At 41.2% G+C, this 23,248-nt stretch overlaps 1 protein-coding gene across 1 annotated transcript in view; it reads right to left on the bottom strand.

Annotated features, from left to right (window-relative positions):
- LOC124775762 (glycerol kinase-like) overlaps nucleotides 1-23,248 on the bottom strand; it is a 277,797-nt gene that overhangs the window by 117,511 nt on the left and 137,038 nt on the right. The window contains exon 8 of the mRNA XM_047250592.1: nucleotides 6,270-6,520. Coding sequence (XP_047106548.1) covers nucleotides 6,270-6,520 — 251 coding nt within the window. The remainder of the gene's footprint in view (nucleotides 1-6,269; nucleotides 6,521-23,248) is intronic.

The following is a 23,248-nucleotide window of genomic DNA, read 5'->3' on the forward strand; positions in this document are numbered from 1 at the left end:
TACCTTGACGAAGGGAAGCTTGGGGCCGCACCGGAGCATGTTCGGCGGTAACCTGGTGCCTCAGCATCAAACTGTGGATCTTGGCGTTGATGGCACACCAGCCGGTTACCATCAGGAGTGCTCTGCAGATGTCTCAGCTGCTTCCGGGGTCTGCCTCGGGGTCGTTCTTCCGGTTCATCAGCTGGTTCCGGTGCTGGATTGCTCAAATATGGCTTTACACAGTTCATGTGCACTATGATAGAGCAAAACGGCAATTGGACTTTTAATGTGACCGGGAAGATAATTTCAAGAACTTTATATGGCCCTTTCCAATGCAATTTAAATTTCTTAACGTGACCCTTCTTCAGCACGGGATTACTCAAATAGACTAAGTGTCCAAAGCAATACTTATGTACGACTGCTCCGCGATCGTGTTGCGCAGCCTGCTGCAAAAAGGACTGATGGTTCTGAGCCTTTACGTGCTTCCATACTTCCTGCATTTTGCTGGCTAGGTCCCTGACGTGTTCATTGCTGCTGCCTCTTGCTGATGCTGCAAAGTCGAACAGCGAGGTCATTCACCTGCCATAGATGATTTCGTAAGGGCTGAGCTGCGTGCTGGCATGCACCTTCATGTTGTAACCACTCAGTACGAACGGATATAGGTGTCCCATGAATCATGTTTGCTGCCCACATAATGACTTACTATTTTCATGAGAGTTCACTGAACCCGTTCCACTCGGCCATTCCCCTCTGGATGAGCTGACGTTGTCCTTAGTTTGTCTATCTTCAGTAACTTGCAGACTTGCTGTAGTAAATTGGAAGTAAAATTGGAACCTCGATCAGTTATTATGGATAAGGGTGAGCCATATTTCAATATCCACTCCTTAACAAATACTTGTGCCACAGTCTCAGCACTTTGGTCTGGAATTAGTGTCATTAATAGATATCTTGAGAAATGATCCAAAATAGTCAAAATATAGCAATTACCATCCTTTGTTTTTGGTAGGGGTCCTACAATGTCGAGCCCTACTCATTCAAAAGGAATGCTCGTTTCTGGAAGTTCTTGCAGAGGTGCTTTGGTTTTGCCCACATCATTCCGTTTATTGCATGAGTCACAATGTGAAACATACCTGTATGCTTCAGTTTTACAATTTGGCCACCAATAGAGTTGTGCTATTCGTAGGTTAGTTGCCCTTTTGCCACTATGTCTTGCCAATGGGCTGTCATGACATTCTTTTAACACTTGTTCCCGTAGTGCTTCAGGTACGACAATCCGGTTCCCTTTATCAGGCATCTTGTACAGTATCCCATCAACAACTTCAAATTTAGGATCATGTTTCCATGATTGACACTGTGTGTCAGCATCTTGTGCATTTATTAATTCCTCTTCCTGGCAGATGGTGAAACATGTTCTGACTTTCCTACTCAATCCACCCGCATTGCTGTGCAGTTTCCCGGGGCGATGGACTACCTTGAATTGATACTCACTTAACCGTAAAGCCCATCGAGCTAATCGACTGCTGGGGTCCTTTAGGTTGAGTAGCCACTTCAGTGCTGCATGATCTGTCACTACCGTGAATTCTCGACCCACTAAAAAACATCGGTTGTAGTTTATGCCATAGACAAGTGCACATAACTCCATTTCTGTTGTCGAATAATTGCACTCTGCCTTGTTCAAAAGATGAGAAGCGAATGAAATTGGATGCTCTTCTCCATCAATTTCCTGTGAAAGTACTGCTCCAACAGTGAAATTACTAGCATCAGTTGCTAGGATGAAAGGTTTCGAGAAATCTGGAAAAGCCAATACGGGAGCTGTTGTCAAAGCTGTTTTCAGTGCTTCCATCGCTTGTGAACATTCGGAGCTCCACTTGAAAACTGCTCCTTTTTTCAGTAATTGAGTCATTGGCCGTGCTATGTCAGCATACTCCTTAATAAATCATCTGTAGTAGTTCGCTGTGCCTAAGAAAGACTGTAGCTCTTTCACATTCATCAGTTCAGGATAGTTCTTCACAGCTTCCACCAATTTAAAATTAAGTTTTACTCCTTCTGCGGTTATCCAGTGTCCCAAATACTCCACTTCAGGTACAGCAAAATGACACTTTGACATAAACAAGGAAAGATTTGCTCTGCATAGTCTCTCAAAAACAGCTGTCAATCCTTCAGCGTGTTGTTGCATGTCCTGACTGAAGATAATAACATCGTCGAGGTAAACCAGACATTGTGTGGGGATTAGTCCTCTGAGGAATGTATCCATCAGACGTTGAAATGTTGCTGGTGCATTCCGCAGACCGAAAGGAAGACGGTTATACTTGTACACACCTGTAGGCATAATAAACGATGTTTTAGCCCAATCATCTGGATGTACAGTCAGTTGGTTGTACCCACTGGTTATGTCACAAACAGAAAATATTTTGCACGAACCAAGATAATCCAATGAGCGTACAAGATCCGGTAATGGATGAATATCCGGTAACGTCACAGCATTCAGCTTCTGGTAATCAACACAGAATCGGTACTTCTGTTCTCCTGTAGGCAATTTCCTTTTTACGGTCACGATGGGGGAGGCCCAGGCTGGATCAGATGGCTCTCCATGTTCAATAAACCTGGCTTCCAGTTGTTCTTTAATCATCTCGTCAACTAAGGATTGTTGGCTATAAGGAATTCTGTATGGTCGTTGAGTGATGGGTGCTGCTCCTCCAGTATGTATTCTATGTTGAACTAATGGAGTTGCTGGAAGATTATGCCACTCACAGAAGAGATCCAAGTAGCTAAGAAGCACTGGTAAAATTATTTCCCAATACTCCGGTGATAAATGTTTTAATTTAGTAACCAGCTCTTGTTTATTTCCCGATCCTCCGGCGATAAATGGTTTAATTTAGTAACCAGCTCTTGTTTGATTGATCGACGTGCTTCGACAGTTGCCTCTCCTGTATTGACATTCGTTGGACCATAAGTTGCTACTTGTACATCTTTCTCCTTGGTAGGGATTTCTATCACGCCTTGTGGATCTAGGATCGATACTGTTGCCACAGTAGTTCTGCGTGGTAATTCTGCTTCCGCATTACTCATGTTAGCAATGTTCACTGGAACTCGCAGTTTCCCATTTGGTTCATCCTCAATAACACTGACAGTTCTTGCTACATAACAATGCTTCTAGTATAGCAAGCCACTGTTTACTGATGGCTCTGTTAACAACAAATTACTTCCTCAGCACTTCAGTATCTTCACGTCAATATACAGTGTATTTCCTGTTCCTGGGGGATGCGCTCACTTTCAGTCAAATGTACGTTGACTCGGAACGGTATACTCGTGCCGCTTCTCGGTTTGTGCAATACCTCAGTGTCACTAACATTCTTTTGAGTCTGACTCTTAGAGTTCCTATTGCAACCACAAGCATTTTGACAGAATTGGATTTCTCTCTTTGCTACATCAATCTGAGCATGGAAATCTAACCCTAGTATACCTTCATAGCGTTTCTCTCTACTTCTTATCACTTGCATTCTGGCCTCATATTCATCTTGGCCTATCACAAAGTTAATCACAACTTCTCCGTAATTGTGCATCTGGTTGCCATTTAACCCTTTAATGGTACAGCTCGGCTGCCTCCAGCTTCTCTCTTTAACTACATGGCACCACATTAGAGAAATTTGAGCCCCTGTATCAACTAGAAAATGGACATTCTGTCTGGTAAATTGCGTTAACAAGCAGGCCTTCAGAACTGTCATTCGTGGAGCTCACAGTAACTATTGCTTCTTGGGGGCGGAAGTAGTGGTGGCCCACCTGTCCCCTCTGTCGTTTAACATACTCCTTGCATTCCTTCCTCTACAGTTCCGCGCAATGTGGCCTTCCCTTCCACAAATGAAACACCGAATCTTCTTCCCACTAGTATTGGCCGCCTGTTTCCTGTTCCCATGATAACTGGTTCCTGAATAAGCTTCGAACACACAGCGATCCGGTTTGCAGTCCATTTGAGGTCTCCGTAGGTCTTCCACAAATCGAACTGCTGTCTGTATGGCTTCTTCAAATGTCTCACAACGTGCCAATCTGACTGCACGACTGACTTCACCCTGTAACCCATTCAAAAACGTATCTAATGCCCTTTGTCCTGCTTCAAACAATTTTTCCTCATTGTGCGAATCATTCTTGCTGAGCTCATAGGTATTAGCGTTAACTTTTCTAATGCGATCAGCAAAATGCTCATTAGATTCTCCATCCAATATATGCATGTTGTGCTGTTGTTCCCTGTAAAATCTTGCTGTCTTCTTCCCTTTGTACCACTGCACCAGTGTCTGCTTAAAAACATCATAGGTAGCTGCTCGAGTGCACGTGGTATCACACGTAACAAAATCGAGTGTATCATCTTGAATTCGCAATTTCGCCACGGTTACTTTATCTGAATCACAACAGGATCCTAAACTTGATGCGTTTTCCAGTTTACTAAAAAACACCTGAATATCCTCATCAGACTTCCCACGAAAGACCGGAACTGTGGGGATCAAAGAAAAATTTTTAACTACTGCTGAATCTGTTGTGCTTTCATCGGCTACATTCCGAAGACTACTATTCACTTGTCCCACATCCCTTCTACTTTCTGCATCTGTTTTCAATCACTGAATTTCTTCCCGTAACTGTGCAATAACAGTCTGCAAATCTTGTTGTGCCTCTGCCATACTGAATAACCCGGTCACTCTATTTATTTAAAAATTTGCCATCATTGCCGTTCGCATGCACGCCAAGCAAAACCCATATCTGCTGCAGTCCTACCTTCAGTGCTGGGTCTCGTTCTGTTGCATCATCTGCAGAGATGTGCTCCAATGGAGGATGGTATCTGCCTTGTGCTGCTTCCACATACGGATACAAAACACGAACTTCGCGAACAATGCCAATCACTGCTATACCCTATCGGAAGACTGTAGGTTTTCTTCTCTCCCCAGGAAAGGATTTCCACAGGATCCCACTTCTGACACCATTTTATAAGGTATTTGACTGGTCAGGATGATGGCAGGTGGGCGTGAGGGTCTTAGGGCGAGCTGGTGATCAGCATTTGAACACGGTCAAATAATTTACTTTAACTTTTATTAAAAACTCGTTACATACATACTAAGAAGCGGTCAGCATCCTCGCAGCCTACCAAATGCAATGCGGAAGCCCACTGTCTGACGATGCAGCAGGGTGTCTGATGACAACAGCCGCCTGGCCGACAGAAAGACCCACTTTATTCTACGTTGCTAGCTGACTTGCGTGGGCAGCGACCCGGCAATGCGGAATCAGCGGTGACGGAAATATGTGTACCGCACTGGAGGGTGAACGATCACTTGCCTACTTCACCCGTTCCCTTACACTTTGCTGTATTATGGACAACATCATTGATTCAGTGAGCATAGTTCCTATCACCTTGTACACCAATAGAAAACGTACGATAAGAGATAATGTCTCTGTCATAGTATGATTCCAAACCTTGTAATGCTTTATCACTACCTCGTACTATAGCAAGTGTTAACCATGAATTACCAGGAACAAGTTCTGTGGTAGTACATGAAAAGTTAATCTTGCATGCAACAAACATGATAGGACCAGTCAGTAGCTCTTCTTGAGAAACATTATTAGGAACAAAACTGAAAGTGTCCACTGTCTGGTACACTGGCAATCTGCTCCTCCTATATCTTCTACGACGGTACGGCATGGCTGTGTGCTTCGTGCGGCTGCCTCGAGTCGAATGAGCATGCTGCTGCCTCAGAACAGGATGTACTTCCTGCCCCCCACCCGTGCGCGCAGCGCCAGCGCGCCTTATCAGTGTTGCGCAATCTTGTAATACTAGGCACCGTGTTGCTGGAAAATCAAGATTGCGCAACACTGATAAGGTGCGCTGGCGCTGCGCGCACGGGTGGGGGGTAGGAAGTACATCCTGTTCTGAGGCAGCAGCATGCTCATTCGACTCGAGGCAGCCGCACGAAGCACACAGCCATGCCGTACCGTCTTTCTGATGTACTATTTATACACTGAATAACTCATTTACTTAATACATTTATGTTGGATAGTGACAGCAGAAAGTCAAATTTCCCTACATTATGTAACATTTTCTAGTTAAAAAATGAAAAACTGGCACTACTTGGCAGGAGTGGGAAAAGGGGCGGGGGGGGAGAAGATTCAGAGGAAAAGGGGGGAGAAGTAATGAAACCTGCCTACTGTTACTATTACATATGAAAGAATGCAAAAAACAATGTCTCTATATAAGGGCTGCAAGTCATATGATGTGCATTATAGTCACCAATGACAGTGAAAACACTTACCCACGTGCATCCTTTCGCCAGTATGGGGCATAAAGTCCTGAAAATGCTGGGACAAAATAAACTTCACTATGAGCTGCATCTACTGCTCTTTCTGAGTCTGAGACATGTTCCAAAAGTCTGATGTTATTTTTCAGCCAACGAAATGCAACACCTGCAATGGCAATGGCACCTTCCAAAGCATAAACAGGAGGTGAATTTTCACCCATACGGTATGCTACAGTTGTCAAAAGCCCATGATTTGACTGCACTGCCTGTAAATTTTACACATATTTTAATTGCAGAGAACTGTGAAGTAAGTGTTGTACTCACATGGTTTTCTTTTTCCATTTTGTGAATACTAAAGCTACTAATGAGGCAACATCTCTAACTTGACCTCTATTTTAAGGAGAAAAAAGCACACTTGTCAGATATCAACCCCTGCAACTGAAACCCACATAATAATTTGGACCAGTACTCTGATAGTACACCATTACAGTCTTCTGAAAATACAGCTATTCAAGTTTTGCATTCACCATTTGTTTGTCAATTGCTCCACCCACCATAGCTGCTAATGCTCAAGCGTGAAATACTTACAGTGGAGTGAGTAAGAGGTATGTGAAATACAGTTTTGATGTTGGTAACATGCTCTGTTCACTGTGTCAAAGCACATGATTTGTAACCTGTCGCTGCTTCCAGAGATCTCTTCGTTTCAAATATTTTTATGTTGTGATACACAAATGTAGTGTAAACAAATGAAATGAATTAATGTGTCATTAAAGAAGTAGCATACTGCCTTTAACTAATTAACATTGCTGGTACCCACTACTTTCTTTACAACATAAAATGAAGTACAGCTGTAGGAAATGTGCTAGTCTTCAACGGGACTGGCATGATTAAATTATTAAATGAAAATCAGTAACGTCATTTCACAACAATTCTATATCAATTCAAAAATATTGTTGAAATAATCCAAACAGGTAAACTAACTAATTTTTGTATTGAATAATGTTTGTTCTCGAACAAGATATCCAAACAAGTTAGGCAGATGCGTCCAACGTCCCCCTCCTCTTACCTCACCTTTAACATCACATGACTAGCAGAGCTCTAGTCCTCACTCCACTCTATACTATTTCGTGCTCTGTCATTAAGTGGCTGCAGAAGGGTGGAACGAGTGACAAACAACCAGAGCGCATGAAAGTTTAAAAGTCGTACTATCTGAAGGCCGTAACTGCATGCTTTCAGAGTTATGGCCCAAGTTTTCCCATGAGATTGATTGCTGGGGCTAATATCTTGTAATTATGTTGTGTTCTCCTCAAAGTAAAAGGTCAGCTTGGTGATGTTTGCTCTTAAGTGCAATATCTACATCTAAATTATCTAATCCTTCCTGAAATACTTCATATTAGCTATTAATTTTGACTGAAATAAACAATCATGCAACTGTTTTACAGTACCATTTTCTTTTTTATTAGGAATTTGCTGTGCCCATGAAACATTTTTATGCTATTGTAATGTAATCTAATTTACTTACATAAGAATATCTGTAGATTATTGCTAATTAGAAACCACAATGAAGTATCTATAATACTATACATCTATAATATATACCTATAATCAATTTTACAAATTTATTATAAACCACACAGGAAGTTATGTTATTCATTGAGGGAAAATGCCATTAAGAACTCTGGAGGAAACCGTTAAGCCTGAAAATAGACAGTGAGTTAATTTTTTCCCCCATTTCCTTGCTTATCAATGACAAGTAACTGTGTATGACACAAGATGCTACTCCTTTCTTATGATAATTCAGTTCTATTGCACAAGTACACTATGTGATCAAAAGTGTCTGAACACCAGGCTGAAAATGACATACAAGTTCATGACGCCCTCCATCGGTAATGCTGGAATTCAATATGGTGTTGATCCACCCCTAGCCTTGATGATAGCTTTCACTCTTGCAGGCATACATTCAATAAGGTGCTGGAAGATTTCTTGGGGAATGGCAGCCCACTCTTCATGGAGTACTGCACTGAGGAGAGGTTCTGATATCAGTCGGTGAGGCCTGGCACGAAGTCGGCGTGCCAAAACATCCCGAAGGTGTCTATGGGATTCGAGTCAGGACTCTGTGCAGGCCAGTCCATTACACAAATGTTATTGTTGTGTAACCACTTTGCCACAAGCCATGCATTATTAACAGATGCTCGATTGTGTTGAAAGATGCAGTTGACATCCCTGAATTGTTATTCGACAGTGGTAAGCAAGAAGGTGCTTATAACATCAATGTAGGCCTGTGCTGTGATAGTGCCACGCAAAACAACAAGGGGTGTAAGCCCCTCCATGAAAAGCATGACTACACCATAACACAACCACCTCCGACTTTTACTGTTGACACTACACATGCTTGCAGATGACGTTCACCATGATTTCGCCATACCCACACCCTGCCATCAGATTGCCACATTGTGCACCGTGATTTGTCACTCCACACAACGTTTTTCTACTGTTCAATTGTCCAATGTTTATGCTCCTTACACCAAGCAGTGCATTTACCAGTGTGATGTGTGGCTTGTGAGCAACTGCTTGGCCATGAAATACAGGTTTTCTCACCTTCTGCTTAACTGTCATAGTACTTTTTTTTTTATAAAATGATCATATGGCGCTAGTGGCCAGGGCACCTCACCTGGGGTTGCTCAGTACCTGGTGCAAGTTTTTCTATTTTATGACATTTCAGTGACTTGTACATCAATACCCCTAGCAAAGAAAAACTCTGACCTGGCCAGGAATTGAAATCAGGAACCTGCAATCTAAAGACAGCAATACTAGCTGCTAGATCATGAGCGTGTGATGCAGTAGTATACAAGCAGATCAAAGATGAATGGGAAAACATTCTAGAGACAACACAGACCTCAAACAGCAAAATCAACTGGCATAAATGGCTTTGACAAAGGGCAGAGTGTTATGACTAAATGCCTGGGAATGCTGGTTGGCTGGTCATGTGCTACAGTCACGAGCATCTTTGGAACATGATGGAATCATGGTGAAATCTGGAATAGATGACAAAGTATTAGACATACATGGTTCATCATTGAATGTTTAGGTCAGAGGCTTTCCCACTTTTTAGATGAGGATAGGTGGCAATCTGTGGCAGATTTGATGATGGAGTACAATTATAGTGGAGACACGTGTGGTCATTACACTTTGTTGACCATGAGGCTTTGCAGCTGATGGCCTTTATGTGTTCCACTGTTAACTCAATAAAATCATCAGTTAAAGCTGCAGTGGACATTGGATTATTAAGATTGAACCAAGCATCAATGGAAATGTGTGGCCTTGTTGAATTAATTACTTTTCCTTTGTGGCATAAGGTGTTGTTCCACCTCTTCCTTGCAATCAGATGAAAGAAGTTTGTGTAAAAACATTGTTCCGGTAGTTAGCATGCAGAGAATTTTCCACTGTACCCATGGTGATTTGATTATCATAAGAAAGGAGTAGCGAGACATGTGAGCTCAGAACTCCACCAAAGCACAACACTGATTGAGCATCTCCACCTGCTGTGGAGAGATCACTTATGCTTTAGCATCGTGGCTTGGATGTGTTTTGGAAGGCAGAGAACAAGAGATACTGTTTTCAGTGACAATACCCAAAAACAGTTTAAAGAAGATGAAGAGAAATTTCATTCCCTTCTCTTCTGATCTGAGACTCAGATTGAAGATGTTGTTCTGATTATTAAGAGATTTGTTCACCATACCTTTTAATTGTTACATAAAAGCAACAAAATACAGAGGAATTCTTTAAACAGTAGTTACGTCACTTCACAGCAAATTGGCGTAGATGTGACCGCTCTTACTGCCCTCAACCCTCTGCAGCTGGGTAAGATATCACCTGGTATAACAAGTGGCACTGCACAGCACATCCACAGCTTCAAGAAACTATGAGAAGGCAACTTAAGGAAATGAGTTATCATGAAATTCATCAGAGTGACAGATCAATAGTGAAGTTGTGGCTGAGTTACAACCCATTGCATGAGTCGTAAACTTCACTTATTATATGATGATAAAGGTTGTATGCAGGTACATCATCCAGGTGAGTGGCTGTTCACAACCTGCTCCATATCATGAAGGTCTATGTCAAGCAGCTTTAAACTCTCTTGGGGTCACCCACTTTTAGTCGTCCATAATGTTCCATGAATTTATATCCAAACATATTTCCTTTACGTAACACATTTTATACATTTTGTAATTTATTTTTTGTGATTCTTTATACTGATAATCAAACACAATTAATAAAAATCATTTGTCCCTACAGCAGCTAAATATAAATTAAACAAAAGCCACTCACCAAATAGTGGAGGTGCTGAGTCGAAGATAGGCACAATAAAAAGATTGTCACAAATGAAGCTTTTGGCCACTAAGCCCTTTATCAAAAATAGATCACACACACACACACACACATACACACACACACACACACACACACATGACTGCAGTCTCAGGCAACAAGGCCACACTGCAAGCAGCATCACCAATGCATGATGGGAGTGGTGACTGGGTGGGGGAAAGGAAGAGGCTGGGGTGGGGAGGGGGGGGATAGTAGGGTAAGGGTGGAAGACAGTGAAGTGCTGTAGGTTAAGCGAAGGGCAGGTGAGGGTGAGGAGGGGGAGGGGGAGGGTATCAGAAAAGGACGGAAGTAAAAAGACTGGACGCAATGGTGGAATGAGGACTGGGTAGTGCTGGAATGGAAGCAGGGAAGGGGCTGGATGGGTGAGAACAATGACTAATGAAGATTGAGGCCAGGAGGGTTACAGGAATATAGGGTATATTGCAGGGAGACTTCCCACCTGTGCCATTCAGAAAAGCTGTTGTTGGCGGGAAGGATTCATATGGCACAGGCTGTGAAGCAGTCACTGAAACGAAGAATCTTGTATTGGGCATTGTGCTTAGCAACAATGTGGTCCAGTTGTTTTTTGTCACAGTTTGCCAGTGGCCATTCATGCAGACACACAGCTTGTTAGTTGTCATGCCCACAGAGAATGGAGCACAGTGGTTGCAGCTTAGCTTGTAGATTACATGACTGGTTTCACAGGTAGTCCTGCCTTTGATGGGATAGGTGATGTTTGTGACCGGTGGTGGCAGGATGTATGGGACAGGTCTTGCATCTAATTCTATTACAGGGATATGAGCCACAAGGTAAGGGGTTGGGAGCAGGGGTTGGTTAGAGATGGATGAGTATATTGTGTAGGTTTGGTGGACGGCAGTGGCAGGGGTTGGAAGGATGGTGGCAAGACATTTCTCATTTCGGGGCATGATGAGAGGTAGTCGAAATCCTGGTGAAGAATATAATTCAGTTGCACCACTTCTGGGTGGTACTGAGTTACAAAGGGAATACTCCTCTGTGACTAGACTGTGACTTTGGGAAGTGGTGGAAGACTAGAAAGAAAAGGCATGGGATATTTGTTTTTGTACAAAGTTGGAAGGAAAATTATGGCCTGTGAAGGCATCAGTGAGAAGCTCAGCATTGGGGATGTTAGTGTAAAAGGAGGTGGCATCAATAGTGATGAGCAGGGCTCCATATGATAAAGGGACAGGAACTGTGGAATGCTGGTGGAGAAAATGGTTGGTGTCTTTTATATAGGATGGTAGGTGGGTAATAGGTTGAAAGTATTGAGAGGAGAAATTCTCTCAGTGGGGCACAGTAAATGGCTACAATGGGGCATCCTGGGTTGTTGGGTTAATAGACTTTGGAAGCGTATAGAAGGTAGGAGTGCAGGGAGTGGTAGCAGTGAGCAGAGACATGGACTCTGAGGAGAGGTTCTGGGATGGGCCTAAGGATTTGAGGAGTGACTGGAGATCCTGCTGGATTTCTGGAGTAATGTCACTGTGGCAAGGTTTGTAGGTGGAAGTATCTGACATCTCCCAAAGTCCTTCTGCCAGGTAATCCTTGTGGTTCAAACCAAAAGTGGTGGAACCTTTGTACGCAGGTAGGATTATAAGGTCGGGATATGTTTTCGGATGGTGGACTGTGGTTCTTTCTGTGGATGCAAGGTTAGTTTGCATGTTGAGGGATTTGAGGTTAGATAAGGTTCGAGGTTAAGATATTCTGGAAAGCTAGCATTGGGTTATTTGGGGGCCAGTGGGGGTGGATCACGGTTGGATGGAGGAGTGAAGTGAGTTAGGCAGGGTTCAACATTGGTCTTTAATTGAGTCTGATTGGTAGGTTTGGTGGCGAAAAAGTGTTTCCACTGTAGGGACTGGAGGAAGGAGAGAAGGTCTTCAACAAGTCCAGCATGGTTGAATTTGGGAGTGGGCAAAAGGTGAGGCCTCTGGAAAGGACTGATATATCTGTGGGGCTAAGGCTTCTGGAGGAAAGGTTCATGACTGTTTCATGGGCCTGTTTGGTTCTGTATTCTGTGTGGTGGTGGGAGGGAGTTTTGGAGGGTCAGGTAAATGTAGTAGTCTGCGAGGCAGGGATTGTCAGCTATGAGGAGTATCGGTTGAGGTTTGGAGGTTGTTGAGGAGGTTGTGGACAGTGGTGCTCCAACACGGGAATACAAAGTCAACAGGGTGGAGAGCTTTTTGAGGTGGCATTGTGCGTATTTTTCTAGTTGTTGCAGGGCAAGAGTTTCAATGTGTGTTATGGGTTCCAGGAATTTGGGATTGTATAGCAGGAGAATTTTGCAGATGGAGTCACACCATTTTCAACTATCACTATTGTTGCTCTCTCTCAGATTTCATCTTGTTTCCCTGTTTTGCATCTGTTTCAACCTTATCATGATTTTTCACATGTATTTGGGTGTATTTCTGCAGACGCTTGGTATATTTCGAGAGGGATCACTCATCACTGCAGTTGCAATGGCCATGGGTGCTAGCCTGTGTGGAAGGGACTTCTTGGAATCGAATGGGTGGCAGCTGTCAAAGTGGAGGTATTGCTGGTGGTTAGTAGGTTTGATATGGACAGAGGTAATTTTTTGCATTTTTTCACCACCAACGCCCATTACCTTTTTGCTATTGAACACTAGCTTTCCCAATTACCGATGGATTCCAAACCAACAACCTACTTCATAGTCACCATGACCAACTCGCTGACAATTATTTCTTCTTTGAAGGCATTACCTACAAACAAATCCAGGGTACTGCTATGGGCACCCATATGGTACCATCCTATGCCAACCTGTTCATGGGCCATCTTGGAATCCTTCCTAAACATTCAGAATCCTAAGCCCCTCATTTGGTTCAGATTCACTGACAACATTTTTGCAATCTGGTCCGAAGGTGAGGACACCCTATCCAAATGCCTGCAGAACCTTAACCATTTCTCCCCCATTTGCTTCACCTGATCCTACTCAACCTTACAAACCACCTTTCTAAATTCGACCTCCACCTCAAAGATGGCTACATCAGTACCTCTGTCCATATCAAACCTACTAACCACCAGCAATACCTCCACTTTGACAGCTGCCACCCATTCGATTCCAAGAAGTCCCTTCCACACAGGCTAGCACCCATGGCCATTGCATCTGCAGTGATGAGCGATCCCTCTCAAAATATACCAAGCATCTCACTGATGCCTTCACAGACCATAATTATCCCCAACCTAGTACAAAAACAAATCTCCCATGCCTCATCTTCCAGTCTTTCACCACCGTCCAGCTGCAGAGGACCATTCCCCTTGTAACTCAGTACCACCTAGGAGTGAGCAACTAAATTACAGTCTCCACCAAGTTTTTGACTACTTCCTGTTGTGCCCTGAAATGGGAAATGTCCTGCCCACCATCCTTCCTCCCCCTCCCACAGTGGGATTCCTCCATTCACCAAACCTACAGAATACACTCATCCATATCTACACAACTCCTACTCCCAACCACTTTCCTCATGGCTCCCTATAATAGAATTAAATGCAACACCTGTCCCATACATTCTTCCATCACCACCAACTCCAGTTCAGTCACATTACGTGTCCCATCGAAGGCAGGGCTGCCTGTGAAAGCAGTCATGTGATCTACAAGCTAATCTACAACCACTATGCTGCATTCTATGTGGGCATGACAAACAACAAGCTGTCTGTTCACATGAACGGCCACTGAAAAACTGGCCAAAGAACAACTGGACCACAAGCACAACACGCAACACAACATTTTCATTTCAATGATGCTTCACAGCCTGTGCCATATGGATCCTTCCCACCAACACCAGCTTTTCTGAATGGCGCAGATGGGAACTTTCCCTGCAGTATATCCTACATTCCTGTAACCCTCCTGGCCTCAACCTTCGTTAAGTCATTGTCCTCACCCATCTAGCCCCTTCCCTGTTTCCAGTCCAGCACTGCACAGCTCTCATTCCACCACTGCACCCAGTCTTTTTACTTCTGTCCTTTTCCACTACCCCCCTCCCACTGCCTACCCTCCATCTAACCTGCAGCACTTCACTGTCTGCCACCCTTACCCTATAACCCCTCCCCCCCTCTCCTCTCCCCAGATGCCACCTTACCCTCACCCAGTCGCCACTCCCATCATGCACTGGTGCTGCTGCTTGCAGTGTGGCCTCAGTCGCCTGAGACTGCAATCATGTGTGGGTGAGTTGCATTTGTGTGTGTGTGTGTGTGTGTGTGTGTGTGTGTGTGTGTGTGTGTGTGCCCATCATCTATGTTTGACAAAGGGTTTACTGGCCGAAAGCTTTTTTTGTTGTGCCTGTCTGCGACTCAGCATCTCCATTATATGGTAAGTGGCAACTGTACTTTTCATAATATTGTTACATTCCATCCTGGAATTTTCCATTGTTTCATTAAATAAAAGGCAATATTTTGTGTATGTGTATGTGTGGGAGGAGGGGAGGGGGGGTGGTGGTTACATGAGGGGAGAGGGAATTACACTAAATTGTTGCTACTTATCTCCTATTGGTAATTCAGTTATTTTAATACATTGGTATTTTTAAAGCAAACAACTAAATCTGCAACAACAGAGGCTTATTTAAAATACAGGATGTCCATAAAGCACTGCTATTGTTTCAAAAAACCATAACCTGGAAACTATTAGCAACAGAACATTGTAGGTCACTATAAAATGCTTAGCAGATCTCAAAGTTTTTTTCCTATTATGAGAGAATTTCAGTGTGTGCTCTACTTGTTGCTCATAGAATATCAACGGTGATATTCGAGTTCTGCCCATGTATGCGTCAGCATTATTCCATCAGCAGTTTTGCTTGCTTCGTTGATATGTGCACAAAGGCTGTCAATGTCATTGACTGGCGTCGTGTACAATTAAATCCCTGATGTAAACCCAACAAGAAGAAGTCTAGTGAAATGACATCACGAGAGGACAGGGGGCCATGCAGTGGAAGCATTATAGCCTGTCCACCTTTCAGGACATATGTCATTCCACACATTCATACTCCAATATTGGTGCAGCAGTCTGCTGGAAGATTACGGATGGCTGCAACTCTTAGATATGTAATACCATTAACTATTTGATCATGCACAGGTAAATATTTCCCATTAAGGTTTCCTTTGCTATCACACTATAATGAATTAGCTATATCAAATATTAAGCTTCAAGCCATCACAAATGAGTTCACATATGCTCTGTGGGTTTTGGAGCTCCAAATTCTAATTTTGCGGCAATATGCATGTCTGTAAATGTGGAACATAGTTTTATCTGTAAACAGGTACTTTTCAGGTGCTCATTGTCAGCATCTATGGAGTAAAGCATGGACCAGATGGTTACTTACTACAGAGGATGATCACTTGACTTCAGTGACTGGACCATTTGCACTTCATTATCAAATCAGTGCAACCAACTATGTGACATTTCATGAACAGTTGAACTTGCTTCTTGCAATTCACACGATGCACAATGAATTGACTTCTTGGTGCTGTGTTGAAATGCAGTGTGGACTCTGTCAATACATACTTGAGATGCAGTGGGAGATCCACTTTAAGTAAGGTTTTTGACACTGTCTGTATCTTTAAAGTTTTTGGACCACCTTCATTATACTTGTTTTTGCTGTTGGTGCCCTCCCATACTTGCATCTGATAATTCTGCAGTACTGTTGTCACAGCTGTTAATTCCGCATACCAGATGAGACATTGTGCCTTCTCATGGTCTGTCACCATTTTGATGTTCTCCTAGTCAAATTAGAAACAAAGTAAAAAGGAAAAAAGTTGAGAGCTGCTAAACATTTTACAACAAAACGATCTCTAAACTTTCCAAGTTATGATTTTTTGAAATGGCAGTGCAAATTTATGGACACCGAGTACACTACTACTTGTCATAAAACTTAACAAAAACTATTGCTACTTGCTAAGCATTTAGGAGGAATTTTCAATCCTTGAATTTAGATAATTTGTAGCAGTGGTTAATGAAGGTTTTTATCATCACCATTAAAGACCAATAAGGAGTAAACACACTGAAATTTATTCCAAGATCCTTAAAGAGGCCTCAGCAAGATGTGCAGCTACCTTCAACATACTACATTCTTATTATATGCTTCTATAGAATGACTATTTTATTTACTTTAGATGCAGTGTCTCAGAAAAAAACCAATAACCCAAATGGGATGAAAAATATGCAAAATAAGCCAAGACTTTTGCCTTTAGATTAACAAAATCAGGATTCTTCTAAGAGTAAAACCTGTTGAAATGAGCTTCTTGACTGGTTTATTTATGTGTAGACTGTGCTTTAACTTGTTAACTATCTGAATCCTTAGGAATTTTCTGCACAGTGTTTCACTTAGATGTCTACGTCTGGTGTTAAAAGGTGACTATAGTTTGTTTGAAATCACATCACTACTGAGTCTATGTGAAGTTAAGACTTCAACTGCCAGCTGTAAACCACTTGTAAAGTATTTCAGCTATTATCTGAATTGTTTTTTGGTAAGACTGACTTTGGACCCTTCAGTGTCACCAGCAAACATTACAGTTTTGAACTGTCCTTTAGTCATTGAAAGCTCGTTTATGAAGATTCAGGACAGGTGAGAATCCAGTATCAATCGAGCTCCAGCCCACAAGTTGTGGTCCTCATCCTGAGGTTAGTTTAGTTCCTGTGACATCATTTGCCAATGTTTCCCTCTGTTTCTGTTATGAAGACAAGACTCTCTAATATCCTGCTACACCACTGGTATGGAAACTGACTCAGAGGGTGGTGGTTATAGTACCTGCATAACAGATTGTTCTGCACATGGTATCTGTTGACTGTAGATATCACAGGAAACATAACACTTGGTGATAGCCTCCAGAATACCACAGAAAATAAATAGCAGAGTTGTCAGCTGGATTGGTAGTTTGCATCGTGTTGTTGAAGCACCAGGACGCTGGTTCACAAGTAGCACTGTTACATTGATTTCTGGACTTGGGTAATGATGTTTAAATTCTGATCTTATGTGTGTTGCATTGTTTATGATGATTGTGGCTGTATCCCTATAAAGCTCAGTCAATACAGTATTTTTGATTATTGACTTAAGTGACTATCTTGGTTTCCATATACCACATTGGTAACAGCAGTTGCCTACCTAGACTTTGTCAGGCCGTAATACAAAACATTCAGTCCATGAAAAAGGGATGATATTAATGTCATTACATTTTAATTTGACAAGTAGAGCTTTATGGTTCACACAATCAACACTTTGGCAAGCTCTTTTTGAAAATTTTTTGCCAAGTTGGAAGGTATGAAATAAGTGAACAATTAGAGGCAGTTTGCTTATCTCCAGTTTTATAAACTAGTATCACTATTGAATATTTAAGTCTTTCATGAAATATCTCATGAACCATTACTGATTACAAAGTAAAGCAAGGGTAGCCCTGTCAGTTCAGCACTTAATATTAATATTCACTCACACAAACACTATCATATCCTTCAGAATTACTAGTTTTTAGGAACCTGATCTGTTTTGTTATTTCATTAGCTGTCATATTATTTAAACTATTGTCTGTTGGTGATACACACAGTGTCTGTTGAAGACAAATGAATATATCTCTATTTTGTTGTTTATTAATTGGTGCAATGTTTACTGTCACTGTAAGGGGATAATCATTAAATTAAGTGGCCCATGAGTTCTCTGTGTCATCATTTCTTCCACAGATATTCACTTGGGACTTAACTTCATTTAAAGCACTATTTTTGCTTGTCTATTGTTTAATAACACTCCACATTTTCTTTTCTTTGATCTTTAAGTGTTTTATTTTTTGAGTATAGTGTGTGAGGTTTGTTCTTTTAATAAGAAAGTGAAGGATTTTACTAATCTGTTTTCAGAGAGCTATCCCTTGCTAGTATAAGATACTTTAAACCCATGATTTACCCAACTCTGGTGCCTGTTTTTATTTAATATTAGCTAACCTGACAATGCTTCACAATTGCTGAATATGTATGGGAACTGGATGTATGTCCTAATCACCTTCTTCTTCCTTTCTGAATCACCTCCTCCCCCTCTCTCTGCATCTCCTCCTCCCTCTCTCTCCATCCATCTCTTCCTTTGCCCTCTCTATTCTATGTCCATTCCCTGCCCCCCCCCCCCCCTTCCTTTGTCCATTCATTCCTCCACCTCCTTCTCATCTTGAGTCTTGTTTGTTGTTACTACAAAATTCGGATTCCATAGTCCATAGTCATATTCTAGTCATAAGCCGATGAGCCATAAATACAAAATTTTTGTTTTCTGAGAAAATTGACAGCACACATTGATATGTGTGCTGTTTTTGTATAAAAATATATATTTTTTTTAATAAAGTGATAAAGTTTCTCCTAGACAACATTTTCTGTTCCCTACAAAATTTTCTAATTTTGTGATGTGTAATAGGTAATGAATAGGAATTATTAACTCACAACAGTACTAAAAAATGGTTTATTCTACATAATTATGATTAATTGAACAAATGTTCCATGGAACATGAAATACCACACCCGTTGAAGTTGATAACTTCTTTATTAATTCCCATAACAAAGGACACTAAGCTCAACAAAATGACAACTACAAATCATGCATTAATAAAAATTAAGAAAAAAAACAAAGTTATTCATATCACTTAATGAATCTGAAACATCTACGAGGCCTGTTTTTTAAGTAAGTACCGTTTTGAAATTAAAAAAAGACGTGCTAAGATATCGCAATAATTTTATTTTTACGTGAAAGCCTGTACCTTAATCTACTTTTCTACATAATTTCTGTCAATATTAAGGTCACTTGTCATAACGTTTACCAGTTTTTGAATACCCTCCTCATAGAGGTCTGCCACCTGACTTGTTAACCACTGCATCACCACTGTTTTGACTTCGTAATCGTCTTGCAGATGCTGACCGCCCAGGTGTTTCTTCAAGTGCAGGAACACATGGTAGTCACTGGGTGCAAGATCAGGGCTGTACGGAGGATGATACAGAGTCTCCCATCAAAAAGATGTGATGAGATCTTTGTTCTGATTTGCCACATGCGGATGGGCATTGTCTTGCAGCAAAATGATGCCCTCGCTCAACTTCCATGGACTGTTGCTTTGATTCTGGTGTGACATAGGCCACCCATGTTTCATCGCCCATAACCATTTTGCTTAAGAAATCATCACTATTGTTGTGGTACCGTTCAAGGAAAATCAATGCACTGTCTAAACATTTGGTTTTGTGCACATCCGTCAAAATTTTTTGTACCCAATGTGCGCACAATTTTTGGTAAGTCAAGTTCTCAGTCACAATGCCATACATAACACTACAAGAAACATTAGGAAAGTCAACCCACAAGAAGAAAATCATAAAGTGTCTGTTTCCTCTCACCTTATTGTCTACTTCCTGCACCAAACTTTCATTAATGACTGAAAGATGCTCACTCCGTTGTTCATCATGCACATTTGTGCGGCCATCTTTAAATGCTCTTACCCACTTTCTTACTCATAATTTTTTCTCCATAAACTGCACAGATCTCACGATGAATATTGATTGCTTTTAGGCCTTTAGCACTAAGAAATCTTATAACAGCCCGTACTTCACAGCCGGCAGGACTCACAATTATCGGAGGCATCTTAAACACCCAGTACACAACGTAAACAAGGAAGAATCAGACTGTAATGGCGTCAGTGCATAGATTAAGCTACATGCTTTCATGTAAAAATAAAATTATTGAGATATCTTAGCATGTCTTTTTTTTTTTAATTTCAAAATGGTACTTACTTAAAAAACTTGTGAGTTATTCTTTTCCAGCCTGCTTAATGATAACATAGGTTGTCATTCTACATAAAAAGGAGACAAGTCACATGTTTATAACCACCATCCAATTTCTCTTGCCTCAATACTTTCACAAATAGTAGAAAATGGCATGTATCAACAAATACACAAACATTTCAAGTGCAATGGAACTCTGACAAATGCTCAGTATGGCTTCACGGAAAATTCATATACACTGAAAGCTGTTTAAAATGTACTTCCGACAATACTCAGTGTTCTGAAGCAAAATCATCTTCTGGTGCCCTTCTAATTGACCTGAGCAAGGCATTTGACTCTTTGAGTAATCAGATTTTAGTAGATAAACTGAGGTGCTATGGCATTATAGGTATAGAACTCACTCTTATAGAATTGTATCTTGTCAATAGGACAAGGTGGTACATTTTAATGAGATGTTTCAAGAGGCATACCTCAATGTTCTGTGCTCAGATCCTTATTTATAATCCATATTAATGACCTACCTAGTACCATGGCATGTACCGGTAAACATGTTCTGAATGATGATGATACCACTTTCATCGCAACTGGAAATGACATAGAGGGCCTAAAGGAACAAAGCCAAGACAACGTAAAAATTTCTGTTATCTGGTTTAAAGACAATGAATTAACTGTAAACCCAAATAAAACTGAAAATGTAATTTTTTGTTCATGGAATACCAACAACAAACATTTGTCTAGGGAACACAATGGAAACTATTGGAATAAGATGGGTGCTCTTTAGATCAGTCTGGGTGCTTCTGGTAATCTGCCATGGAGGAAACCTTTTGACAGAAGCATTTAATTGTAAACTATGCTGTGCATGATGTAACAGAGAGAGAGGCCACTGCTTATCCACAGTGAGTACCTATTGCTGCATTCCATATCTATTTTATTTGTATTCTTGTAGAGAATATCATAAAGATAACTAGTCTTGTATTTTTCTGTCTTGTTCCACACATCTACCTTGCCTATTCTATTTAGAAATATTCCTAAGCAGCTGCCATAAGGGACAGAATTTCTCTACAGTTCCACATGCAGGTTCTAACTCAATTTGTCCATAACATTCACAGATTCCATAGATAGATTCAGGTAGTTTAATCTTTTGGTTTGGATGTTATTTCATTCTATCACAAGAATTTTTCAAGTATAGCTAAGTGATTTTCAGTTCATACATCACATTATACAACTGTCATAAATATTGGGATGAATTCAGATTAGGCTATTTTAGAATGTTTTAATTACCTAACCACAGGCACCATCAGGAACCAACTGTTATACCACCATAATATTTCCTTTCGGTATCCCTTTTTGGTGCTCCGTGATAAATAATACCAGGTACAGGTCTTCAGCACATTATAAATTCTTCTCTAGCAAAAACACTTTATAATACTAATTACTTGTAGAGCTCCTTGTTTGTTCTTTGCTGGATTCACATCAATTGGCCTTATTATTACTCTTTTCAACATAACTTCACCTCTGCTTGATCTAGTGTCTGATCCAAAGCCTATTCAGTTAACTGTCCCTCCCAAACCCCTTCTTCAACTTCACTCACTTTATTATTGAAACTGATTACAGTTTTGAGTCTTACATCTTCAAACCACTGAATGCATTTAGTTTCCACTTGTCCCATGGGACTTGGTGATTCACTTACTGTCAGATTTAGCATCCCAAACTTTTCATCCATACAGTTACTAATTGCTTATAATCTTAACTCTGTTTTCCAGCCTATAAAACATGAAATATCACAGAATCCAAATGTTAGTTGTTCATAGAGGTTTCATTTTCATTTACGGGCGAGAAATCAGAGTCATTGAGTTGACAATTGGAGTAAGTAACTTAACATCTCAATATATCCTTTACTCCTCTTTTAAACTATATCACCAAGTAGACTTTTAGTGGTTTCTCACTCAAACACTTACTAAAATTTCACCTGAAATTTTGTTTCTCCAATTTCTATTTCCCATCTCCACTTTTTAATGCTTGTCTCATAGTTACTTGATGGTTTAAAAACTTCTCTGTCTGTTTGCACAAGCAATGACTTTTCCTTTTGCCTTTGTGCCCCTTCACTACAGTCATTGATAGTAAAGAAGCTACCAATTACTGTCTGCAGTATTGTTGTCTTTTTGATTGGTATTCTAGACCCAGAAATAGTATGTAACTTTGTAAATACAAACTCTATACAGGGCAAATATTCACACTGTTGCTAATGACCAGCAAATATAATACTGTACTGTGCTTTTGAAATGTCTGGCATCATAGTGACTTTGATATCTTACGTTTATGATAGTAAAATTTGTGCTCTCACACACTGATAAAATACAAGTGCAGAGGCATGTGTGATCCACTTTAGAAAGACCATAAATAATCCTTCCTTAATTCTGATATGGTTAACAAGCATTATAAGCTATGACAATAACTCCGCCACTGCCGGTCCCAAGCCCGGGGCCTCATCTCACACAAAAAAAAAAAAAAAAAAAAAAAAAAAACAACCTGGATCCATCTGGCTCCGGATGGTAGCACACTGTGAGGGGGTAGCACACTGTGAGGGCCCCTGTATAGGGTTACATGCAAAGCCCCAAAATCCAGACACGTCTGTGTGGCAACCACTGGTACTCTGGTCAGCGTCTGTTGGCTCTGTGAGCTCGGCTGTAAGTTAATCTTCTGGAACTCAAAACTCCAGTCGAAATTATGTGAGATCCTTCATGATTTCACCACCAATACCTCAACACAAACCAATAATCATGACAGAACAATGAGAAAGAATCCACTACCCTGGGCCCCAGTCAGTAAGACTGGGTAATAGACCTGATCATCGGATTCCAGGGGATCAGGCATGTCA

The sequence above is a fragment of the Schistocerca piceifrons genome, chromosome 2, assembly GCF_021461385.2.
Source record: "Schistocerca piceifrons isolate TAMUIC-IGC-003096 chromosome 2, iqSchPice1.1, whole genome shotgun sequence".
In the NCBI taxonomy this organism is placed as follows: Eukaryota; Metazoa; Arthropoda; class Insecta; order Orthoptera; family Acrididae; genus Schistocerca; species Schistocerca piceifrons.